At 54.9% G+C, this 18828-nt stretch overlaps 5 protein-coding genes across 5 annotated transcripts; all 5 read left to right on the forward strand.

The window, feature by feature from the left end:
- The first annotated feature begins 2327 nt into the window (after positions 1 to 2327).
- On the forward strand, positions 2328 to 3121 carry LOC138687133 (feather beta keratin). The gene is made up of 2 exons (XM_069793106.1): positions 2328 to 2474; positions 2801 to 3121. Exons 1-2 carry the CDS (start codon positions 2328 to 2330, stop codon positions 3119 to 3121), a joined length of 468 nt encoding a protein of 155 aa, XP_069649207.1.
- A 2925-nt stretch (positions 3122 to 6046) lies between these two features.
- Positions 6047 to 6840, forward strand: LOC138687134 (feather beta keratin). The gene is made up of 2 exons (XM_069793107.1): positions 6047 to 6193; positions 6520 to 6840. Exons 1-2 carry the CDS (start codon positions 6047 to 6049, stop codon positions 6838 to 6840), a joined length of 468 nt encoding a protein of 155 aa, XP_069649208.1.
- Positions 6841 to 9765: 2925 nt separating this feature from the next.
- Positions 9766 to 10559, forward strand: LOC138687135 (feather beta keratin). The gene is made up of 2 exons (XM_069793108.1): positions 9766 to 9912; positions 10239 to 10559. The coding sequence occupies exons 1-2, from the start codon at positions 9766 to 9768 to the stop codon at positions 10557 to 10559; spliced, it is 468 nt and encodes a 155-aa protein (XP_069649209.1).
- Positions 10560 to 13484: 2925 nt separating this feature from the next.
- LOC138687136 (feather beta keratin) lies at positions 13485 to 14278 on the forward strand. Its single transcript, XM_069793109.1, has 2 exons — positions 13485 to 13631; positions 13958 to 14278. Exons 1-2 carry the CDS (start codon positions 13485 to 13487, stop codon positions 14276 to 14278), a joined length of 468 nt encoding a protein of 155 aa, XP_069649210.1.
- A 2925-nt stretch (positions 14279 to 17203) lies between these two features.
- On the forward strand, positions 17204 to 17997 carry LOC138687137 (feather beta keratin). The gene is made up of 2 exons (XM_069793111.1): positions 17204 to 17350; positions 17677 to 17997. Exons 1-2 carry the CDS (start codon positions 17204 to 17206, stop codon positions 17995 to 17997), a joined length of 468 nt encoding a protein of 155 aa, XP_069649212.1.
- Positions 17998 to 18828: the final 831 nt, after the last annotated feature.

The following is an 18828-nucleotide window of genomic DNA, read 5'->3' on the forward strand; positions in this document are numbered from 1 at the left end:
TCTAGCTCCAGATGGCTTTTGGATATCTCCAGGGATGGAGACTCCATAATCTCCCTGGGCAACCTGTTCCAGTGTTTGGTGACCCTCACAGTGAAAGAGCGTTTCCTGACATTCAGATGGAGCTTTCCGTGTTTCCTTTTGTGCCCATTGCCTCTGGTCCTTTCGACGGGCAGCACTGAAAAGACCCTAACTCCTTCCTCCTTGCACCTTCCCTTCTGGTATTTAAATACATCAGTGAGCCCCAGCCCGCCCCCAGCCTGCTCATCCCAGCTCTCAGTCTTTCCTCATACGTGCGACCCTCCAGTCCCTTAATCATCTGCGTGGCCTTTCATTTGTCTCTCTCCACTATGTCCATGTCGCTCTCGCACTGAGGAGCCCAGAACTGGACACGGTACTCCCGCTGTGGCCTCATGAGTGCTGAGTGAAGGGGAAGGATCAACTCCCTCAAGCTGGAGGAAATACTTTGTCTAAAGCAGCCCAGGGTACAATACTATGCTGCATAAGCAAATGTGATCCCATACAGGGTAAAGGGGTGGCTGAAACGATGTGGTGCGCTTGTATCCTTTTGAGGGACTGAGAGTGGGTGTCCCACTGAAATGGTCACCTGGAGGGGACTGTCCTTTACATGTGACAAAGCCTTCCCAAAGTCACCCACATCCCGCTGTCCCAAACGCCAGACTTGTTGTCTCTCTCAGCAAACCCCTGTCACGCTCTCCATGGCTCCAAGACGTGTCTGGTGCGTTGACAGATGCGCAAGGAGTTGTATCTCTTCACTTCTGCCCCCAGACCATCTCGTTGTGTCCCCAGCTCCCTTTCTGAAGTATTCAGCAATGTGGCCAGAGCGGCACAGTCACTGCTTGGGAGTTTACATGACGTGTGGCCCATGACACTGAAGTGAGGGCATTTAGCAAGTCCTTCTCCGTCCCTTGCACGCTGGAGGAAGGAAAGAAAGAAACCTGCAGGATGCAGCCATTGTGTCTTCCTGCCTTTCTGCCCTGAACCGCAAGACCACCGACATCCGGGAGGGAAGTAACCTCGCTTGTGTGTAAAGTTGTCATGTAGCTGGTGATGTAGGAGAGGACAAGGTGCCTATCCTTTCCTCCCACATCCTCTAGTCTTCCACAGGTGACGTTTTGCCCCGTGCCTCCCAGCGCTTCCCAGTCCTGCTTCACGTAGAGTGAGGGTCATCTCTTGTGCTGCCCCATATGCTGTGGGAACCCCCACGGTGCCTTTCCCCATAGCTAAAGCCCTGTCTTCCCTGAAAGACAGCTGCTGCTAGCAAAATCCCAGTGCCCTGCTGTGCAGGAGGGCCCTCAGGAAATGCACTCTCCATCAACACCCATAAGCCATGCTGAGCTGACAGCAGAAGCACGGTGGGGTGAAAACATCGTACCAGGCCGGGTAGAGAGCATCTGCGGCACGTGATCAGAGAGGGTAGGGTGCAGCAGGGCACTGGAGCCTTTGGGCAGACCCTCACCGTAGGTGCTGACTGTGGGACTAGCATGGGCCAGTGGGAAACTCATGTCTGAGAGTGCTGAGATGCTTGGGAAGAGGAAACAGATATCCTGATGTCTACTTGCTTCCAGTGTGTTCCTGCTGACATTCCCAGACTATGAGTACTTGTGATGAGTTTTGATGTCTCATGGAAAGCTTTCCAAGCTTGTTGCAGTGTATGTTATTGAGTTAGCGTGTAGGCTCAAAGAAGAAGTGTTTGGCAGTCTTGGGGATGAAGAAGGAACCGTTGGGAAGCCCCAACACTGACCTTTGGTGGTGGTGGGGGCAGGGAGCAGACTTAGCACGTGTTGGAGGGGAGTGTCTCTGCTTCTCAAACGTCCTTCTCCTGTTGATTGGAGGCTCTCCAGAGAAGGTAAGGACGAGCAAAGAGCATATGAATTTCTCTTGATGTTAAATTGCTGAGTCTAAAACCTTACAGGGTATCCAAGGTGACTGGGAAGTTTATACCTAACTTTGATGGAGTTAGGTATGAGGTTCCGCAATGGATATGTTGACTCCCGTCACAGAAAATTCTTTTAAAGTCTGGCCTTGTATTTTAGGACTGCCAGAAAACATGCCCCGTTCATTATGAGAACGCTGAAAGTGAGGCCCTGGAGGGCAAGGGGATGGCATCACTTGGCAGGGTGGGACACTCCTCATCACTGCCTGGATCATCTGCCTGTGCTGACGTGTCATTTCCCCTGGAAACGTTTTGGCCTCTAATACGGTCACTTGAAAGGAGCCTGTGTGGCTGAATGGGCATGTCACGAAGAGGGAAATGAAAAGGCAGCGTTGCAGGGAACATAAGCGGTGTCCCCATTTCTGTAATTGTGATGCTTCGCACGCAAGATGAGCTTGTTGGCAAACACATTACATGCGCAAAGAGTGCCTCTGGGCCCGGAGCAGTCATGACCAGTATAAAAGCCAGTCCAACAGCAGGCTTCCTCATCCACTTCTCTTGCCTTCTCGTCCTTGGTGAAGAAGGTGAGCTGCAACCGCCTTTGCCTCTTTCTTGTCTTTCTCCTTTTCCTCTCTGTCTTCCGGCCTCAGCTGAGCCTTTGCCTCAGCACAGCTTTTGCTGAGAGCCTTGCTACTCGATCTGCTCCTGGTGTCCCTGTTCTTCCTGTTCTCCAGTGGGGGGAGGTGGGAGAAGGCCTTGGGCTTTCTTTGCAGGGAGGGGACCCTTGGGGACCAGGGCTCTTTAATCTCCCTTCCTCCCTGCTCCCCAGACTGTGCCTTTGCTCTTGCCGAGCAGGCTGTCGGCCTGCGCCTCACATGCTGCCTCTGCTTTCCCTGCCCTCTCTCCCAGGTGCACCTCCATCCCGCAGCCATGTCCTGCTACGATCTGTGCCGTCCCTGTGGCCCAACCCCGCTTGCCAACAGCTGCAACGAGCCCTGTGTCAGGCAGTGCCAGGACTCCCGGGTGGTTATTGAACCATCTCCCGTGGTGGTGACCCTGCCCGGGCCCATCCTCAGCTCCTTCCCCCAGAACACCGCTGTGGGATCCACCACCTCCGCTGCTGTTGGCAGCATCCTGAGTGCTGAGGGAGTGCCCATCAACTCCGGGGGCTTTAGCCTCTCTGGCCTTGGTGGCCGCTACTGTGGCAGAAGGTGCCTGCCCTGCTAAAGCCGGGCTGGACCTCCAGTGAGTGCATCGACCAGGAAGCCCAAAGCCGGGTGCCGGACTGAGGATGGAGCTGCTGGCCAGGGTTTCCAGAAGGGTTGAGCGCCCTCGTGCCCTCCCGCAAAGGAGGGAGGGAAGCAAGGTGCCAGCCTGTGCTGTCTGGAAAGACGGCCAACTGTTGTCTTCTCCTTCGCCTGCTTTCTTCTCCGCATCACGAGTCCCTGTTGTCTCCTGCTGTCCTGTGCCACGGGTTCATCCTGAAGCAAGTTGGGAGGGGCCCTGCTCATCACCCTCTCCCCACGTGTGTGGGAGGAAGACGTGCGTCCCATTGCTGTGAAGGGGTGCCTGACCGTCAGCTGCCCTTGTAGCAGCCCGGACCGCGTCCCTTCCAGCACGCACAGCTTTGTTTCACTCTCTAGACTCATTAAAGTTTATGCTGCATTGTAGCTTGAGTCTCCTCATGCCCCTTCCCTCCCGGGATGGCCAGCCAAGCTGCTCAATGGGAAATCACAGAATCACAGCATGATTGGGGTTGGCAGGGACTTCTGGAGGTCATCTCGTCCAGTACCCTGCTCGAGGAGGTCAACCTAGAGCCAGTTGCTCTAGCTCCAGATGGCTTTTGGATATCTCCAGGGATGGAGACTCCATAATCTCCCTGGGCAACCTGTTCCAGTGTTTGGTGACCCTCACAGTGAAAGAGCGTTTCCTGACATTCAGATGGAGCTTTCCGTGTTTCCTTTTGTGCCCATTGCCTCTGGTCCTTTCGACGGGCAGCACTGAAAAGACCCTAACTCCTTCCTCCTTGCACCTTCCCTTCTGGTATTTAAATACATCAGTGAGCCCCAGCCCGCCCCCAGCCTGCTCATCCCAGCTCTCAGTCTTTCCTCATACGTGCGACCCTCCAGTCCCTTAATCATCTGCGTGGCCTTTCATTTGTCTCTCTCCACTATGTCCATGTCGCTCTCGCACTGAGGAGCCCAGAACTGGACACGGTACTCCCGCTGTGGCCTCATGAGTGCTGAGTGAAGGGGAAGGATCAACTCCCTCAAGCTGGAGGAAATACTTTGTCTAAAGCAGCCCAGGGTACAATACTATGCTGCATAAGCAAATGTGATCCCATACAGGGTAAAGGGGTGGCTGAAACGATGTGGTGCGCTTGTATCCTTTTGAGGGACTGAGAGTGGGTGTCCCACTGAAATGGTCACCTGGAGGGGACTGTCCTTTACATGTGACAAAGCCTTCCCAAAGTCACCCACATCCCGCTGTCCCAAACGCCAGACTTGTTGTCTCTCTCAGCAAACCCCTGTCACGCTCTCCATGGCTCCAAGACGTGTCTGGTGCGTTGACAGATGCGCAAGGAGTTGTATCTCTTCACTTCTGCCCCCAGACCATCTCGTTGTGTCCCCAGCTCCCTTTCTGAAGTATTCAGCAATGTGGCCAGAGCGGCACAGTCACTGCTTGGGAGTTTACATGACGTGTGGCCCATGACACTGAAGTGAGGGCATTTAGCAAGTCCTTCTCCGTCCCTTGCACGCTGGAGGAAGGAAAGAAAGAAACCTGCAGGATGCAGCCATTGTGTCTTCCTGCCTTTCTGCCCTGAACCGCAAGACCACCGACATCCGGGAGGGAAGTAACCTCGCTTGTGTGTAAAGTTGTCATGTAGCTGGTGATGTAGGAGAGGACAAGGTGCCTATCCTTTCCTCCCACATCCTCTAGTCTTCCACAGGTGACGTTTTGCCCCGTGCCTCCCAGCGCTTCCCAGTCCTGCTTCACGTAGAGCGAGGGTCATCTCTTGTGCTGCCCCATATGCTGTGGGAACCCCCACGGTGCCTTTCCCCATAGCTAAAGCCCTGTCTTCCCTGAAAGACAGCTGCTGCTAGCAAAATCCCAGTGCCCTGCTGTGCAGGAGGGCCCTCAGGAAATGCACTCTCCATCAACACCCATAAGCCATGCTGAGCTGACAGCAGAAGCACGGTGGGGTGAAAACGTCGTACCAGGCCGGGTAGAGAGCATCTGCGGCACGTGATCAGAGAGGGTAGGGTGCAGCAGGGCACTGGAGCCTTTGGGCAGACCCTCACCGTAGGTGCTGACTGTGGGACTAGCATGGGCCAGTGGGAAACTCATGTCTGAGAGTGCTGAGATGCTTGGGAAGAGGAAACAGATATCCTGATGTCTACTTGCTTCCAGTGTGTTCCTGCTGACATTCCCAGACTATGAGTACTTGTGATGAGTTTTGATGTCTCATGGAAAGCTTTCCAAGCTTGTTGCAGTGTATGTTATTGAGTTAGCGTGTAGGCTCAAAGAAGAAGTGTTTGGCAGTCTTGGGGATGAAGAAGGAACCGTTGGGAAGCCCCAACACTGACCTTTGGTGGTGGTGGGGGCAGGGAGCAGACTTAGCACGTGTTGGAGGGGAGTGTCTCTGCTTCTCAAACGTCCTTCTCCTGTTGATTGGAGGCTCTCCAGAGAAGGTAAGGACGAGCAAAGAGCATATGAATTTCTCTTGATGTTAAATTGCTGAGTCTAAAACCTTACAGGGTATCCAAGGTGACTGGGAAGTTTATACCTAACTTTGATGGAGTTAGGTATGAGGTTCCGCAATGGATATGTTGACTCCCGTCACAGAAAATTCTTTTAAAGTCTGGCCTTGTATTTTAGGACTGCCAGAAAACATGCCCCGTTCATTATGAGAACGCTGAAAGTGAGGCCCTGGAGGGCAAGGGGATGGCATCACTTGGCAGGGTGGGACACTCCTCATCACTGCCTGGATCATCTGCCTGTGCTGACGTGTCATTTCCCCTGGAAACGTTTTGGCCTCTAATACGGTCACTTGAAAGGAGCCTGTGTGGCTGAATGGGCATGTCACGAAGAGGGAAATGAAAAGGCAGCGTTGCAGGGAACATAAGCGGTGTCCCCATTTCTGTAATTGTGATGCTTCGCACGCAAGATGAGCTTGTTGGCAAACACATTACATGCGCAAAGAGTGCCTCTGGGCCCGGAGCAGTCATGACCAGTATAAAAGCCAGTCCAACAGCAGGCTTCCTCATCCACTTCTCTTGCCTTCTCGTCCTTGGTGAAGAAGGTGAGCTGCAACCGCCTTTGCCTCTTTCCTGTCTTTCTCCTTTTCCTCTCTGTCTTCCGGCCTCAGCTGAGCCTTTGCCTCAGCACAGCTTTTGCTGAGAGCCTTGCTACTCGATCTGCTCCTGGTGTCCCTGTTCTTCCTGTTCTCCGGTGGGGGGAGGTGGGAGAAGGCCTTGGGCTTTCTTTGCAGGGAGGGGACCCTTGGGGACCAGGGCTCTTTAATCTCCCTTCCTCCCTGCTCCCCAGACTGTGCCTTTGCTCTTGCCGAGCAGGCTGTCGGCCTGCGCCTCACATGCTGCCTCTGCTTTCCCTGCCCTCTCTCCCAGGTGCACCTCCATCCCGCAGCCATGTCCTGCTACGATCTGTGCCGTCCCTGTGGCCCAACCCCGCTTGCCAACAGCTGCAACGAGCCCTGTGTCAGGCAGTGCCAGGACTCCCGGGTGGTTATTGAACCATCTCCCGTGGTGGTGACCCTGCCCGGGCCCATCCTCAGCTCCTTCCCCCAGAACACCGCTGTGGGATCCACCACCTCCGCTGCTGTTGGCAGCATCCTGAGTGCTGAGGGAGTGCCCATCAACTCCGGGGGCTTTAGCCTCTCTGGCCTTGGTGGCCGCTACTGTGGCAGAAGGTGCCTGCCCTGCTAAAGCCGGGCTGGACCTCCAGTGAGTGCATCGACCAGGAAGCCCAAAGCCGGGTGCCGGACTGAGGATGGAGCTGCTGGCCAGGGTTTCCAGAAGGGTTGAGCGCCCTCGTGCCCTCCCGCAAAGGAGGGAGGGAAGCAAGGTGCCAGCCTGTGCTGTCTGGAAAGATGGCCAACTGTTGTCTTCTCCTTCGCCTGCTTTCTTCTCCGCATCACAAGTCCCTGTTGTCTCCTGCTGTCCTGTGCCACGGGTTCATCCTGAAGCAAGTTGGGAGGGGCCCTGCTCATCACCCTCTCCCCACGTGTGTGGGAGGAAGACGTGCGTCCCATTGCTGTGAAGGGGTGCCTGACCGTCAGCTGCCCTTGTAGCAGCCCGGACCGCGTCCCTTCCAGCACGCACAGCTTTGTTTCACTCTCTAGACTCATTAAAGTTTATGCTGCATTGTAGCTTGAGTCTCCTCATGCCCCTTCCCTCCCGGGATGGCCAGCCAAGCTGCTCAATGGGAAATCACAGAATCACAGCATGATTGGGGTTGGCAGGGACTTCTGGAGGTCATCTCGTCCAGTACCCTGCTCGAGGAGGTCAACCTAGAGCCAGTTGCTCTAGCTCCAGATGGCTTTTGGATATCTCCAGGGATGGAGACTCCATAATCTCCCTGGGCAACCTGTTCCAGTGTTTGGTGACCCTCACAGTGAAAGAGCGTTTCCTGACATTCAGATGGAGCTTTCCGTGTTTCCTTTTGTGCCCATTGCCTCTGGTCCTTTCGACGGGCAGCACTGAAAAGACCCTAACTCCTTCCTCCTTGCACCTTCCCTTCTGGTATTTAAATACATCAGTGAGCCCCAGCCCGCCCCCAGCCTGCTCATCCCAGCTCTCAGTCTTTCCTCATACGTGCGACCCTCCAGTCCCTTAATCATCTGCGTGGCCTTTCATTTGTCTCTCTCCACTATGTCCATGTCGCTCTCGCACTGAGGAGCCCAGAACTGGACACGGTACTCCCGCTGTGGCCTCATGAGTGCTGAGTGAAGGGGAAGGATCAACTCCCTCAAGCTGGAGGAAATACTTTGTCTAAAGCAGCCCAGGGTACAATACTATGCTGCATAAGCAAATGTGATCCCATACAGGGTAAAGGGGTGGCTGAAACGATGTGGTGCGCTTGTATCCTTTTGAGGGACTGAGAGTGGGTGTCCCACTGAAATGGTCACCTGGAGGGGACTGTCCTTTACATGTGACAAAGCCTTCCCAAAGTCACCCACATCCCGCTGTCCCAAACGCCAGACTTGTTGTCTCTCTCAGCAAACCCCTGTCACGCTCTCCATGGCTCCAAGACGTGTCTGGTGCGTTGACAGATGCGCAAGGAGTTGTATCTCTTCACTTCTGCCCCCAGACCATCTCGTTGTGTCCCCAGCTCCCTTTCTGAAGTATTCAGCAATGTGGCCAGAGCGGCACAGTCACTGCTTGGGAGTTTACATGACGTGTGGCCCATGACACTGAAGTGAGGGCATTTAGCAAGTCCTTCTCCGTCCCTTGCACGCTGGAGGAAGGAAAGAAAGAAACCTGCAGGATGCAGCCATTGTGTCTTCCTGCCTTTCTGCCCTGAACCGCAAGACCACCGACATCCGGGAGGGAAGTAACCTCGCTTGTGTGTAAAGTTGTCATGTAGCTGGTGATGTAGGAGAGGACAAGGTGCCTATCCTTTCCTCCCACATCCTCTAGTCTTCCACAGGTGACGTTTTGCCCCGTGCCTCCCAGCGCTTCCCAGTCCTGCTTCACGTAGAGCGAGGGTCATCTCTTGTGCTGCCCCATATGCTGTGGGAACCCCCACGGTGCCTTTCCCCATAGCTAAAGCCCTGTCTTCCCTGAAAGACAGCTGCTGCTAGCAAAATCCCAGTGCCCTGCTGTGCAGGAGGGCCCTCAGGAAATGCACTCTCCATCAACACCCATAAGCCATGCTGAGCTGACAGCAGAAGCACGGTGGGGTGAAAACGTCGTACCAGGCCGGGTAGAGAGCATCTGCGGCACGTGATCAGAGAGGGTAGGGTGCAGCAGGGCACTGGAGCCTTTGGGCAGACCCTCACCGTAGGTGCTGACTGTGGGACTAGCATGGGCCAGTGGGAAACTCATGTCTGAGAGTGCTGAGATGCTTGGGAAGAGGAAACAGATATCCTGATGTCTACTTGCTTCCAGTGTGTTCCTGCTGACATTCCCAGACTATGAGTACTTGTGATGAGTTTTGATGTCTCATGGAAAGCTTTCCAAGCTTGTTGCAGTGTATGTTATTGAGTTAGCGTGTAGGCTCAAAGAAGAAGTGTTTGGCAGTCTTGGGGATGAAGAAGGAACCGTTGGGAAGCCCCAACACTGACCTTTGGTGGTGGTGGGGGCAGGGAGCAGACTTAGCACGTGTTGGAGGGGAGTGTCTCTGCTTCTCAAACGTCCTTCTCCTGTTGATTGGAGGCTCTCCAGAGAAGGTAAGGACGAGCAAAGAGCATATGAATTTCTCTTGATGTTAAATTGCTGAGTCTAAAACCTTACAGGGTATCCAAGGTGACTGGGAAGTTTATACCTAACTTTGATGGAGTTAGGTATGAGGTTCCGCAATGGATATGTTGACTCCCGTCACAGAAAATTCTTTTAAAGTCTGGCCTTGTATTTTAGGACTGCCAGAAAACATGCCCCGTTCATTATGAGAACGCTGAAAGTGAGGCCCTGGAGGGCAAGGGGATGGCATCACTTGGCAGGGTGGGACACTCCTCATCACTGCCTGGATCATCTGCCTGTGCTGACGTGTCATTTCCCCTGGAAACGTTTTGGCCTCTAATACGGTCACTTGAAAGGAGCCTGTGTGGCTGAATGGGCATGTCACGAAGAGGGAAATGAAAAGGCAGCGTTGCAGGGAACATAAGCGGTGTCCCCATTTCTGTAATTGTGATGCTTCGCACGCAAGATGAGCTTGTTGGCAAACACATTACATGCGCAAAGAGTGCCTCTGGGCCCGGAGCAGTCATGACCAGTATAAAAGCCAGTCCAACAGCAGGCTTCCTCATCCACTTCTCTTGCCTTCTCGTCCTTGGTGAAGAAGGTGAGCTGCAACCGCCTTTGCCTCTTTCCTGTCTTTCTCCTTTTCCTCTCTGTCTTCCGGCCTCAGCTGAGCCTTTGCCTCAGCACAGCTTTTGCTGAGAGCCTTGCTACTCGATCTGCTCCTGGTGTCCCTGTTCTTCCTGTTCTCCAGTGGGGGGAGGTGGGAGAAGGCCTTGGGCTTTCTTTGCAGGGAGGGGACCCTTGGGGACCAGGGCTCTTTAATCTCCCTTCCTCCCTGCTCCCCAGACTGTGCCTTTGCTCTTGCCGAGCAGGCTGTCGGCCTGCGCCTCACATGCTGCCTCTGCTTTCCCTGCCCTCTCTCCCAGGTGCACCTCCATCCCGCAGCCATGTCCTGCTACGATCTGTGCCGTCCCTGTGGCCCAACCCCGCTTGCCAACAGCTGCAACGAGCCCTGTGTCAGGCAGTGCCAGGACTCCCGGGTGGTTATTGAACCATCTCCCGTGGTGGTGACCCTGCCCGGGCCCATCCTCAGCTCCTTCCCCCAGAACACCGCTGTGGGATCCACCACCTCCGCTGCTGTTGGCAGCATCCTGAGTGCTGAGGGAGTGCCCATCAACTCCGGGGGCTTTAGCCTCTCTGGCCTTGGTGGCCGCTACTGTGGCAGAAGGTGCCTGCCCTGCTAAAGCCGGGCTGGACCTCCAGTGAGTGCATCGACCAGGAAGCCCAAAGCCGGGTGCCGGACTGAGGATGGAGCTGCTGGCCAGGGTTTCCAGAAGGGTTGAGCGCCCTCGTGCCCTCCCGCAAAGGAGGGAGGGAAGCAAGGTGCCAGCCTGTGCTGTCTGGAAAGACGGCCAACTGTTGTCTTCTCCTTCGCCTGCTTTCTTCTCCGCATCACAAGTCCCTGTTGTCTCCTGCTGTCCTGTGCCACGGGTTCATCCTGAAGCAAGTTGGGAGGGGCCCTGCTCATCACCCTCTCCCCACGTGTGTGGGAGGAAGACGTGCGTCCCATTGCTGTGAAGGGGTGCCTGACCGTCAGCTGCCCTTGTAGCAGCCCGGACCGCGTCCCTTCCAGCACGCACAGCTTTGTTTCACTCTCTAGACTCATTAAAGTTTATGCTGCATTGTAGCTTGAGTCTCCTCATGCCCCTTCCCTCCCGGGATGGCCAGCCAAGCTGCTCAATGGGAAATCACAGAATCACAGCATGATTGGGGTTGGCAGGGACTTCTGGAGGTCATCTCGTCCAGTACCCTGCTCGAGGAGGTCAACCTAGAGCCAGTTGCTCTAGCTCCAGATGGCTTTTGGATATCTCCAGGGATGGAGACTCCATAATCTCCCTGGGCAACCTGTTCCAGTGTTTGGTGACCCTCACAGTGAAAGAGCGTTTCCTGACATTCAGATGGAGCTTTCCGTGTTTCCTTTTGTGCCCATTGCCTCTGGTCCTTTCGACGGGCAGCACTGAAAAGACCCTAACTCCTTCCTCCTTGCACCTTCCCTTCTGGTATTTAAATACATCAGTGAGCCCCAGCCCGCCCCCAGCCTGCTCATCCCAGCTCTCAGTCTTTCCTCATACGTGCGACCCTCCAGTCCCTTAATCATCTGCGTGGCCTTTCATTTGTCTCTCTCCACTATGTCCATGTCGCTCTCGCACTGAGGAGCCCAGAACTGGACACGGTACTCCCGCTGTGGCCTCATGAGTGCTGAGTGAAGGGGAAGGATCAACTCCCTCAAGCTGGAGGAAATACTTTGTCTAAAGCAGCCCAGGGTACAATACTATGCTGCATAAGCAAATGTGATCCCATACAGGGTAAAGGGGTGGCTGAAACGATGTGGTGCGCTTGTATCCTTTTGAGGGACTGAGAGTGGGTGTCCCACTGAAATGGTCACCTGGAGGGGACTGTCCTTTACATGTGACAAAGCCTTCCCAAAGTCACCCACATCCCGCTGTCCCAAACGCCAGACTTGTTGTCTCTCTCAGCAAACCCCTGTCACGCTCTCCATGGCTCCAAGACGTGTCTGGTGCGTTGACAGATGCGCAAGGAGTTGTATCTCTTCACTTCTGCCCCCAGACCATCTCGTTGTGTCCCCAGCTCCCTTTCTGAAGTATTCAGCAATGTGGCCAGAGCGGCACAGTCACTGCTTGGGAGTTTACATGACGTGTGGCCCATGACACTGAAGTGAGGGCATTTAGCAAGTCCTTCTCCGTCCCTTGCACGCTGGAGGAAGGAAAGAAAGAAACCTGCAGGATGCAGCCATTGTGTCTTCCTGCCTTTCTGCCCTGAACCGCAAGACCACCGACATCCGGGAGGGAAGTAACCTCGCTTGTGTGTAAAGTTGTCATGTAGCTGGTGATGTAGGAGAGGACAAGGTGCCTATCCTTTCCTCCCACATCCTCTAGTCTTCCACAGGTGACGTTTTGCCCCGTGCCTCCCAGCGCTTCCCAGTCCTGCTTCACGTAGAGCGAGGGTCATCTCTTGTGCTGCCCCATATGCTGTGGGAACCCCCACGGTGCCTTTCCCCATAGCTAAAGCCCTGTCTTCCCCGAAAGACAGCTGCTGCTAGCAAAATCCCAGTGCCCTGCTGTGCAGGAGGGCCCTCAGGAAATGCACTCTCCATCAACACCCATAAGCCATGCTGAGCTGACAGCAGAAGCACGGTGGGGTGAAAACATCGTACCAGGCCGGGTAGAGAGCGTCTGCGGCACGTGATCAGAGAGGGTAGGGTGCAGCAGGGCACTGGAGCCTTTGGGCAGACCCTCACCGTAGGTGCTGACTGTGGGACTAGCATGGGCCAGTGGGAAACTCATGTCTGAGAGTGCTGAGATGCTTGGGAAGAGGAAACAGATATCCTGATGTCTACTTGCTTCCAGTGTGTTCCTGCTGACATTCCCAGACTATGAGTACTTGTGATGAGTTTTGATGTCTCATGGAAAGCTTTCCAAGCTTGTTGCAGTGTATGTTATTGAGTTAGCGTGTAGGCTCAAAGAAGAAGTGTTTGGCAGTCTTGGGGATGAAGAAGGAACCGTTGGGAAGCCCCAACACTGACCTTTGGTGGTGGTGGGGGCAGGGAGCAGACTTAGCACGTGTTGGAGGGGAGTGTCTCTGCTTCTCAAACGTCCTTCTCCTGTTGATTGGAGGCTCTCCAGAGAAGGTAAGGACGAGCAAAGAGCATATGAATTTCTCTTGATGTTAAATTGCTGAGTCTAAAACCTTACAGGGTATCCAAGGTGACTGGGAAGTTTATACCTAACTTTGATGGAGTTAGGTATGAGGTTCCGCAATGGATATGTTGACTCCCGTCACAGAAAATTCTTTTAAAGTCTGGCCTTGTATTTTAGGACTGCCAGAAAACATGCCCCGTTCATTATGAGAACGCTGAAAGTGAGGCCCTGGAGGGCAAGGGGATGGCATCACTTGGCAGGGTGGGACACTCCTCATCACTGCCTGGATCATCTGCCTGTGCTGACGTGTCATTTCCCCTGGAAACGTTTTGGCCTCTAATACGGTCACTTGAAAGGAGCCTGTGTGGCTGAATGGGCATGTCACGAAGAGGGAAATGAAAAGGCAGCGTTGCAGGGAACATAAGCGGTGTCCCCATTTCTGTAATTGTGATGCTTCGCACGCAAGATGAGCTTGTTGGCAAACACATTACATGCGCAAAGAGTGCCTCTGGGCCCGGAGCAGTCATGACCAGTATAAAAGCCAGTCCAACAGCAGGCTTCCTCATCCACTTCTCTTGCCTTCTCGTCCTTGGTGAAGAAGGTGAGCTGCAACCGCCTTTGCCTCTTTCCTGTCTTTCTCCTTTTCCTCTCTGTCTTCCGGCCTCAGCTGAGCCTTTGCCTCAGCACAGCTTTTGCTGAGAGCCTTGCTACTCGATCTGCTCCTGGTGTCCCTGTTCTTCCTGTTCTCCAGTGGGGGGAGGTGGGAGAAGGCCTTGGGCTTTCTTTGCAGGGAGGGGACCCTTGGGGACCAGGGCTCTTTAATCTCCCTTCCTCCCTGCTCCCCAGACTGTGCCTTTGCTCTTGCCGAGCAGGCTGTCGGCCTGCGCCTCACATGCTGCCTCTGCTTTCCCTGCCCTCTCTCCCAGGTGCACCTCCATCCCGCAGCCATGTCCTGCTACGATCTGTGCCGTCCCTGTGGCCCAACCCCGCTTGCCAACAGCTGCAACGAGCCCTGTGTCAGGCAGTGCCAGGACTCCCGGGTGGTTATTGAACCATCTCCCGTGGTGGTGACCCTGCCCGGGCCCATCCTCAGCTCCTTCCCCCAGAACACCGCTGTGGGATCCACCACCTCCGCTGCTGTTGGCAGCATCCTGAGTGCTGAGGGAGTGCCCATCAACTCCGGGGGCTTTAGCCTCTCTGGCCTTGGTGGCCGCTACTGTGGCAGAAGGTGCCTGCCCTGCTAAAGCCGGGCTGGACCTCCAGTGAGTGCATCGACCAGGAAGCCCAAAGCCGGGTGCCGGACTGAGGATGGAGCTGCTGGCCAGGGTTTCCAGAAGGGTTGAGCGCCCTCGTGCCCTCCCGCAAAGGAGGGAGGGAAGCAAGGTGCCAGCCTGTGCTGTCTGGAAAGACGGCCAACTGTTGTCTTCTCCTTCGCCTGCTTTCTTCTCCGCATCACGAGTCCCTGTTGTCTCCTGCTGTCCTGTGCCACGGGTTCATCCTGAAGCAAGTTGGGAGGGGCCCTGCTCATCACCCTCTCCCCACGTGTGTGGGAGGAAGACGTGCGTCCCATTGCTGTGAAGGGGTGCCTGACCGTCAGCTGCCCTTGTAGCAGCCCGGACCGCGTCCCTTCCAGCACGCACAGCTTTGTTTCACTCTCTAGACTCATTAAAGTTTATGCTGCATTGTAGCTTGAGTCTCCTCATGCCCCTTCCCTCCCGGGATGGCCAGCCAAGCTGCTCAATGGGAAATCACAGAATCACAGCATGATTGGGGTTGGCAGGGACTTCTGGAGGTCATCTCGTCCAGTACCCTGCTCGAGGAGGTCAACCTAGAGCCAGTTGCTCTAGCTCCAGATGGCTTTTGGATATCTCCAGGGATGGAGGCTCCATAATCTCCCTGGGCAACCTGTTCCAGTGTTTGGTGACCCTCACAGTGAAAGAGCGTTTCCTGACATTCAGATGGAGCTTTCCGTGTTTCCTTTTGTGCCCATTGCCTCTGGTCCTTTCGACGGGCAGCACTGAAAAGACCCTAACTCCTTCCTCCTTGCACCTTCCCTTCTGGTATTTAAATACATCAGTGAGCCCCAGCCCGCCCCCAGCCTGCTCATCCCAGCTCTCAGTCTTTCCTCATACGTGCGACCCTCCAGTCCCTTAATCATCTGCGTGGCCTTTCATTTGTCTCTCTCCACTATGTCCATGTCGCTCTCGCACTGAGGAGCCCAGAACTGGACACGGTACTCCCGCTGTGGCCTCATGAGTGCTGAGTGAAGGGGAAGGATCAACTCCCTCAAGCTGGAGGAAATACTTTGTCTAAAGCAGCCCAGGGTACAATACTATGCTGCATAAGCAAATGTGATCCCATACAGGGTAAAGGGGTGGCTGAAACGATGTGGTGCGCTTGTATCCTTTTGAGGGACTGAGAGTGGGTGTCCCACTGAAATGGTCACCTGGAGGGGACTGTCCTTTACATGTGACAAAGCCTTCCCAAAGTCACCCACATCCCGCTGTCCCAAACGCCAGACTTGTTGTCTCTCTCAGCAAACCCCTGTCACGCTCTCCATGGCTCCAAGACGTGTCTGGTGCGTTGACAGATGCGCAAGGAGTTGTATCTCTTCACTTCTGCCCCCAGACCATCTCGTTGTGTCCCCAGCTCCCTTTCTGAAGTATTCAGCAATGTGGCCAGAGCGGCACAGTCACTGCTTGGGAGTTTACATGACGTGTGGCCCATGACACTGAAGTGAGGGCATTTAGCAAGTCCTTCTCCGTCCCTTGCACGCTGGAGGAAGGAAAGAAAGAAACCTGCAGGATGCAGCCATTGTGTCTTCCTGCCTTTCTGCCCTGAACCGCAAGACCACCGACATCCGGGAGGGAAGTAACCTCGCTTGTGTGTAAAGTTGTCATGTAGCTGGTGATGTAGGAGAGGACAAGGTGCCTATCCTTTCCTCCCACATCCTCTAGTCTTCCACAGGTGACGTTTTGCCCCGTGCCTCCCAGCGCTTCCCAGTCCTGCTTCACGTAGAGCGAGGGTCATCTCTTGTGCTGCCCCATATGCTGTGGGAACCCCCACGGTGCCTTTCCCCATAGCTAAAGCCCTGTCTTCCCCGAAAGACAGCTGCTGCTAGCAAAATCCCAGTGCCCTGCTGTGCAGGAGGGCCCTCAGGAAATGCACTCTCCATCAACACCCATAAGCCATGCTGAGCTGACAGCAGAAGCACGGTGGGGTGAAAACATCGTACCAGGCCGGGTAGAGAGCGTCTGCGGCACGTGATCAGAGAGGGTAGGGTGCAGCAGGGCACTGGAGCCTTTGGGCAGACCCTCACCGTAGGTGCTGACTGTGGGACTAGCATGGGCCAGTGGGAAACTCATGTCTGAGAGTGCTGAGATGCTTGGGAAGAGGAAACAGATATCCTGATGTCTACTTGCTTCCAGTGTGTTCCTGCTGACATTCCCAGACTATGAGTACTTGTGATGAGTTTTGATGTCTCATGGAAAGCTTTCCAAGCTTGTTGCAGTGTATGTTATTGAGTTAGCGTGTAGGCTCAAAGAAGAAGTGTTTGGCAGTCTTGGGGATGAAGAAGGAACCGTTGGGAAGCCCCAACACTGACCTTTGGTGGTGGTGGGGGCAGGGAGCAGACTTAGCACGTGTTGGAGGGGAGTGTCTCTGCTTCTCAAACGTCCTTCTCCTGTTGATTGGAGGCTCTCCAGAGAAGGTAAGGACGAGCAAAGAGCATATGAATTTCTCTTGATGTTAAATTGCTGAGTCTAAAACCTTACAGGGTATCCAAGGTGACTGGGAAGTTTATACCTAACTTTGATGGAGTTAGGTATGAGGTTCCGCAATGGATATGTTGACTCCCGTCACAGAAAATTCTTTTAAAGTCTGGCCTTGTATTTTAGGACTGCCAGAAAACATGCCCCGTTCATTATGAGAACGCTGAAAGTGAGGCCCTGGAGGGCAAGGGGATGGCATCACTTGGCAGGGTGGGACACTCCTCATCACTGCCTGGATCATCTGCCTGTGCTGACGTGTCATTTCCCCTGGAAACGTTTTGGCCTCTAATACGGTCACTTGAAAGGAGCCTGTGTGGCTGAATGGGCATGTCACGAAGAGGGAAATGAAAAGGCAGCGTTGCAGGGAACATAAGCGGTGTCCCCATTTCTGTAATTGTGATGCTTCGCACGCAAGATGAGCTTGTTGGCAAACACATTACATGCGCAAAGAGTGCCTCTGGGCCCGGAGCAGTCATGACCAGTATAAAAGCCAGTCCAACAGCAGGCTTCCTCATCCACTTCTCTTGCCTTCTCGTCCTTGGTGAAGAAGGTGAGCTGCAACCGCCTTTGCCTCTTTCCTGTCTTTCTCCTTTTCCTCTCTGTCTTCCGGCCTCAGCTGAGCCTTTGCCTCAGCACAGCTTTTGCTGAGAGCCTTGCTACTCGATCTGCTCCTGGTGTCCCTGTTCTTCCTGTTCTCCGGTGGGGGGAGGTGGGAGAAGGCCTTGGGCTTTCTTTGCAGGGAGGGGACCCTTGGGGACCAGGGCTCTTTAATCTCCCTTCCTCCCTGCTCCCCAGACTGTGCCTTTGCTCTTGCCGAGCAGGCTGTCGGCCTGCGCCTCACATGCTGCCTCTGCTTTCCCTGCCCTCTCTCCCAGGTGCACCTCCATCCCGCAGCCATGTCCTGCTACGATCTGTGCCGTCCCTGTGGCCCAACCCCGCTTGCCAACAGCTGCAACGAGCCCTGTGTCAGGCAGTGCCAGGACTCCCGGGTGGTTATTGAACCATCTCCCGTGGTGGTGACCCTGCCCGGGCCCATCCTCAGCTCCTTCCCCCAGAACACCGCTGTGGGATCCACCACCTCCGCTGCTGTTGGCAGCATCCTGAGTGCTGAGGGAGTGCCCATCAACTCCGGGGGCTTTAGCCTCTCTGGCCTTGGTGGCCGCTACTGTGGCAGAAGGTGCCTGCCCTGCTAAAGCCGGGCTGGACCTCCAGTGAGTGCATCGACCAGGAAGCCCAAAGCCGGGTGCCGGACTGAGGATGGAGCTGCTGGCCAGGGTTTCCAGAAGGGTTGAGCGCCCTCGTGCCCTCCCGCAAAGGAGGGAGGGAAGCAAGGTGCCAGCCTGTGCTGTCTGGAAAGACGGCCAACTGTTGTCTTCTCCTTCGCCTGCTTTCTTCTCCGCATCACGAGTCCCTGTTGTCTCCTGCTGTCCTGTGCCACGGGTTCATCCTGAAGCAAGTTGGGAGGGGCCCTGCTCATCACCCTCTCCCCACGTGTGTGGGAGGAAGACGTGCGTCCCATTGCTGTGAAGGGGTGCCTGACCGTCAGCTGCCCTTGTAGCAGCCCGGACCGCGTCCCTTCCAGCACGCACAGCTTTGTTTCACTCTCTAGACTCATTAAAGTTTATGCTGCATTGTAGCTTGAGTCTCCTCATGCCCCTTCCCTCCCGGGATGGCCAGCCAAGCTGCTCAATGGGAAATCACAGAATCACAGCATGATTGGGGTTGGCAGGGACTTCTGGAGGTCATCTCGTCCAGTACCCTGCTCGAGGAGGTCAACCTAGAGCCAGTTGCTCTAGCTCCAGATGGCTTTTGGATATCTCCAGGGATGGAGGCTCCATAATCTCCCTGGGCAACCTGTTCCAGTGTTTGGTGACCCTCACAGTGAAAGAGCGTTTCCTGACATTCAGATGGAGCTTTCCGTGTTTCCTTTTGTGCCCATTGCCTCTGGTCCTTTCGACGGGCAGCACTGAAAAGACCCTAACTCCTTCCTCCTTGCACCTTCCCTTCTGGTATTTAAATACATC

The sequence above is a fragment of the Haliaeetus albicilla genome, chromosome 10, assembly GCF_947461875.1.
Source record: "Haliaeetus albicilla chromosome 10, bHalAlb1.1, whole genome shotgun sequence".
In the NCBI taxonomy this organism is placed as follows: Eukaryota; Metazoa; Chordata; class Aves; order Accipitriformes; family Accipitridae; genus Haliaeetus; species Haliaeetus albicilla.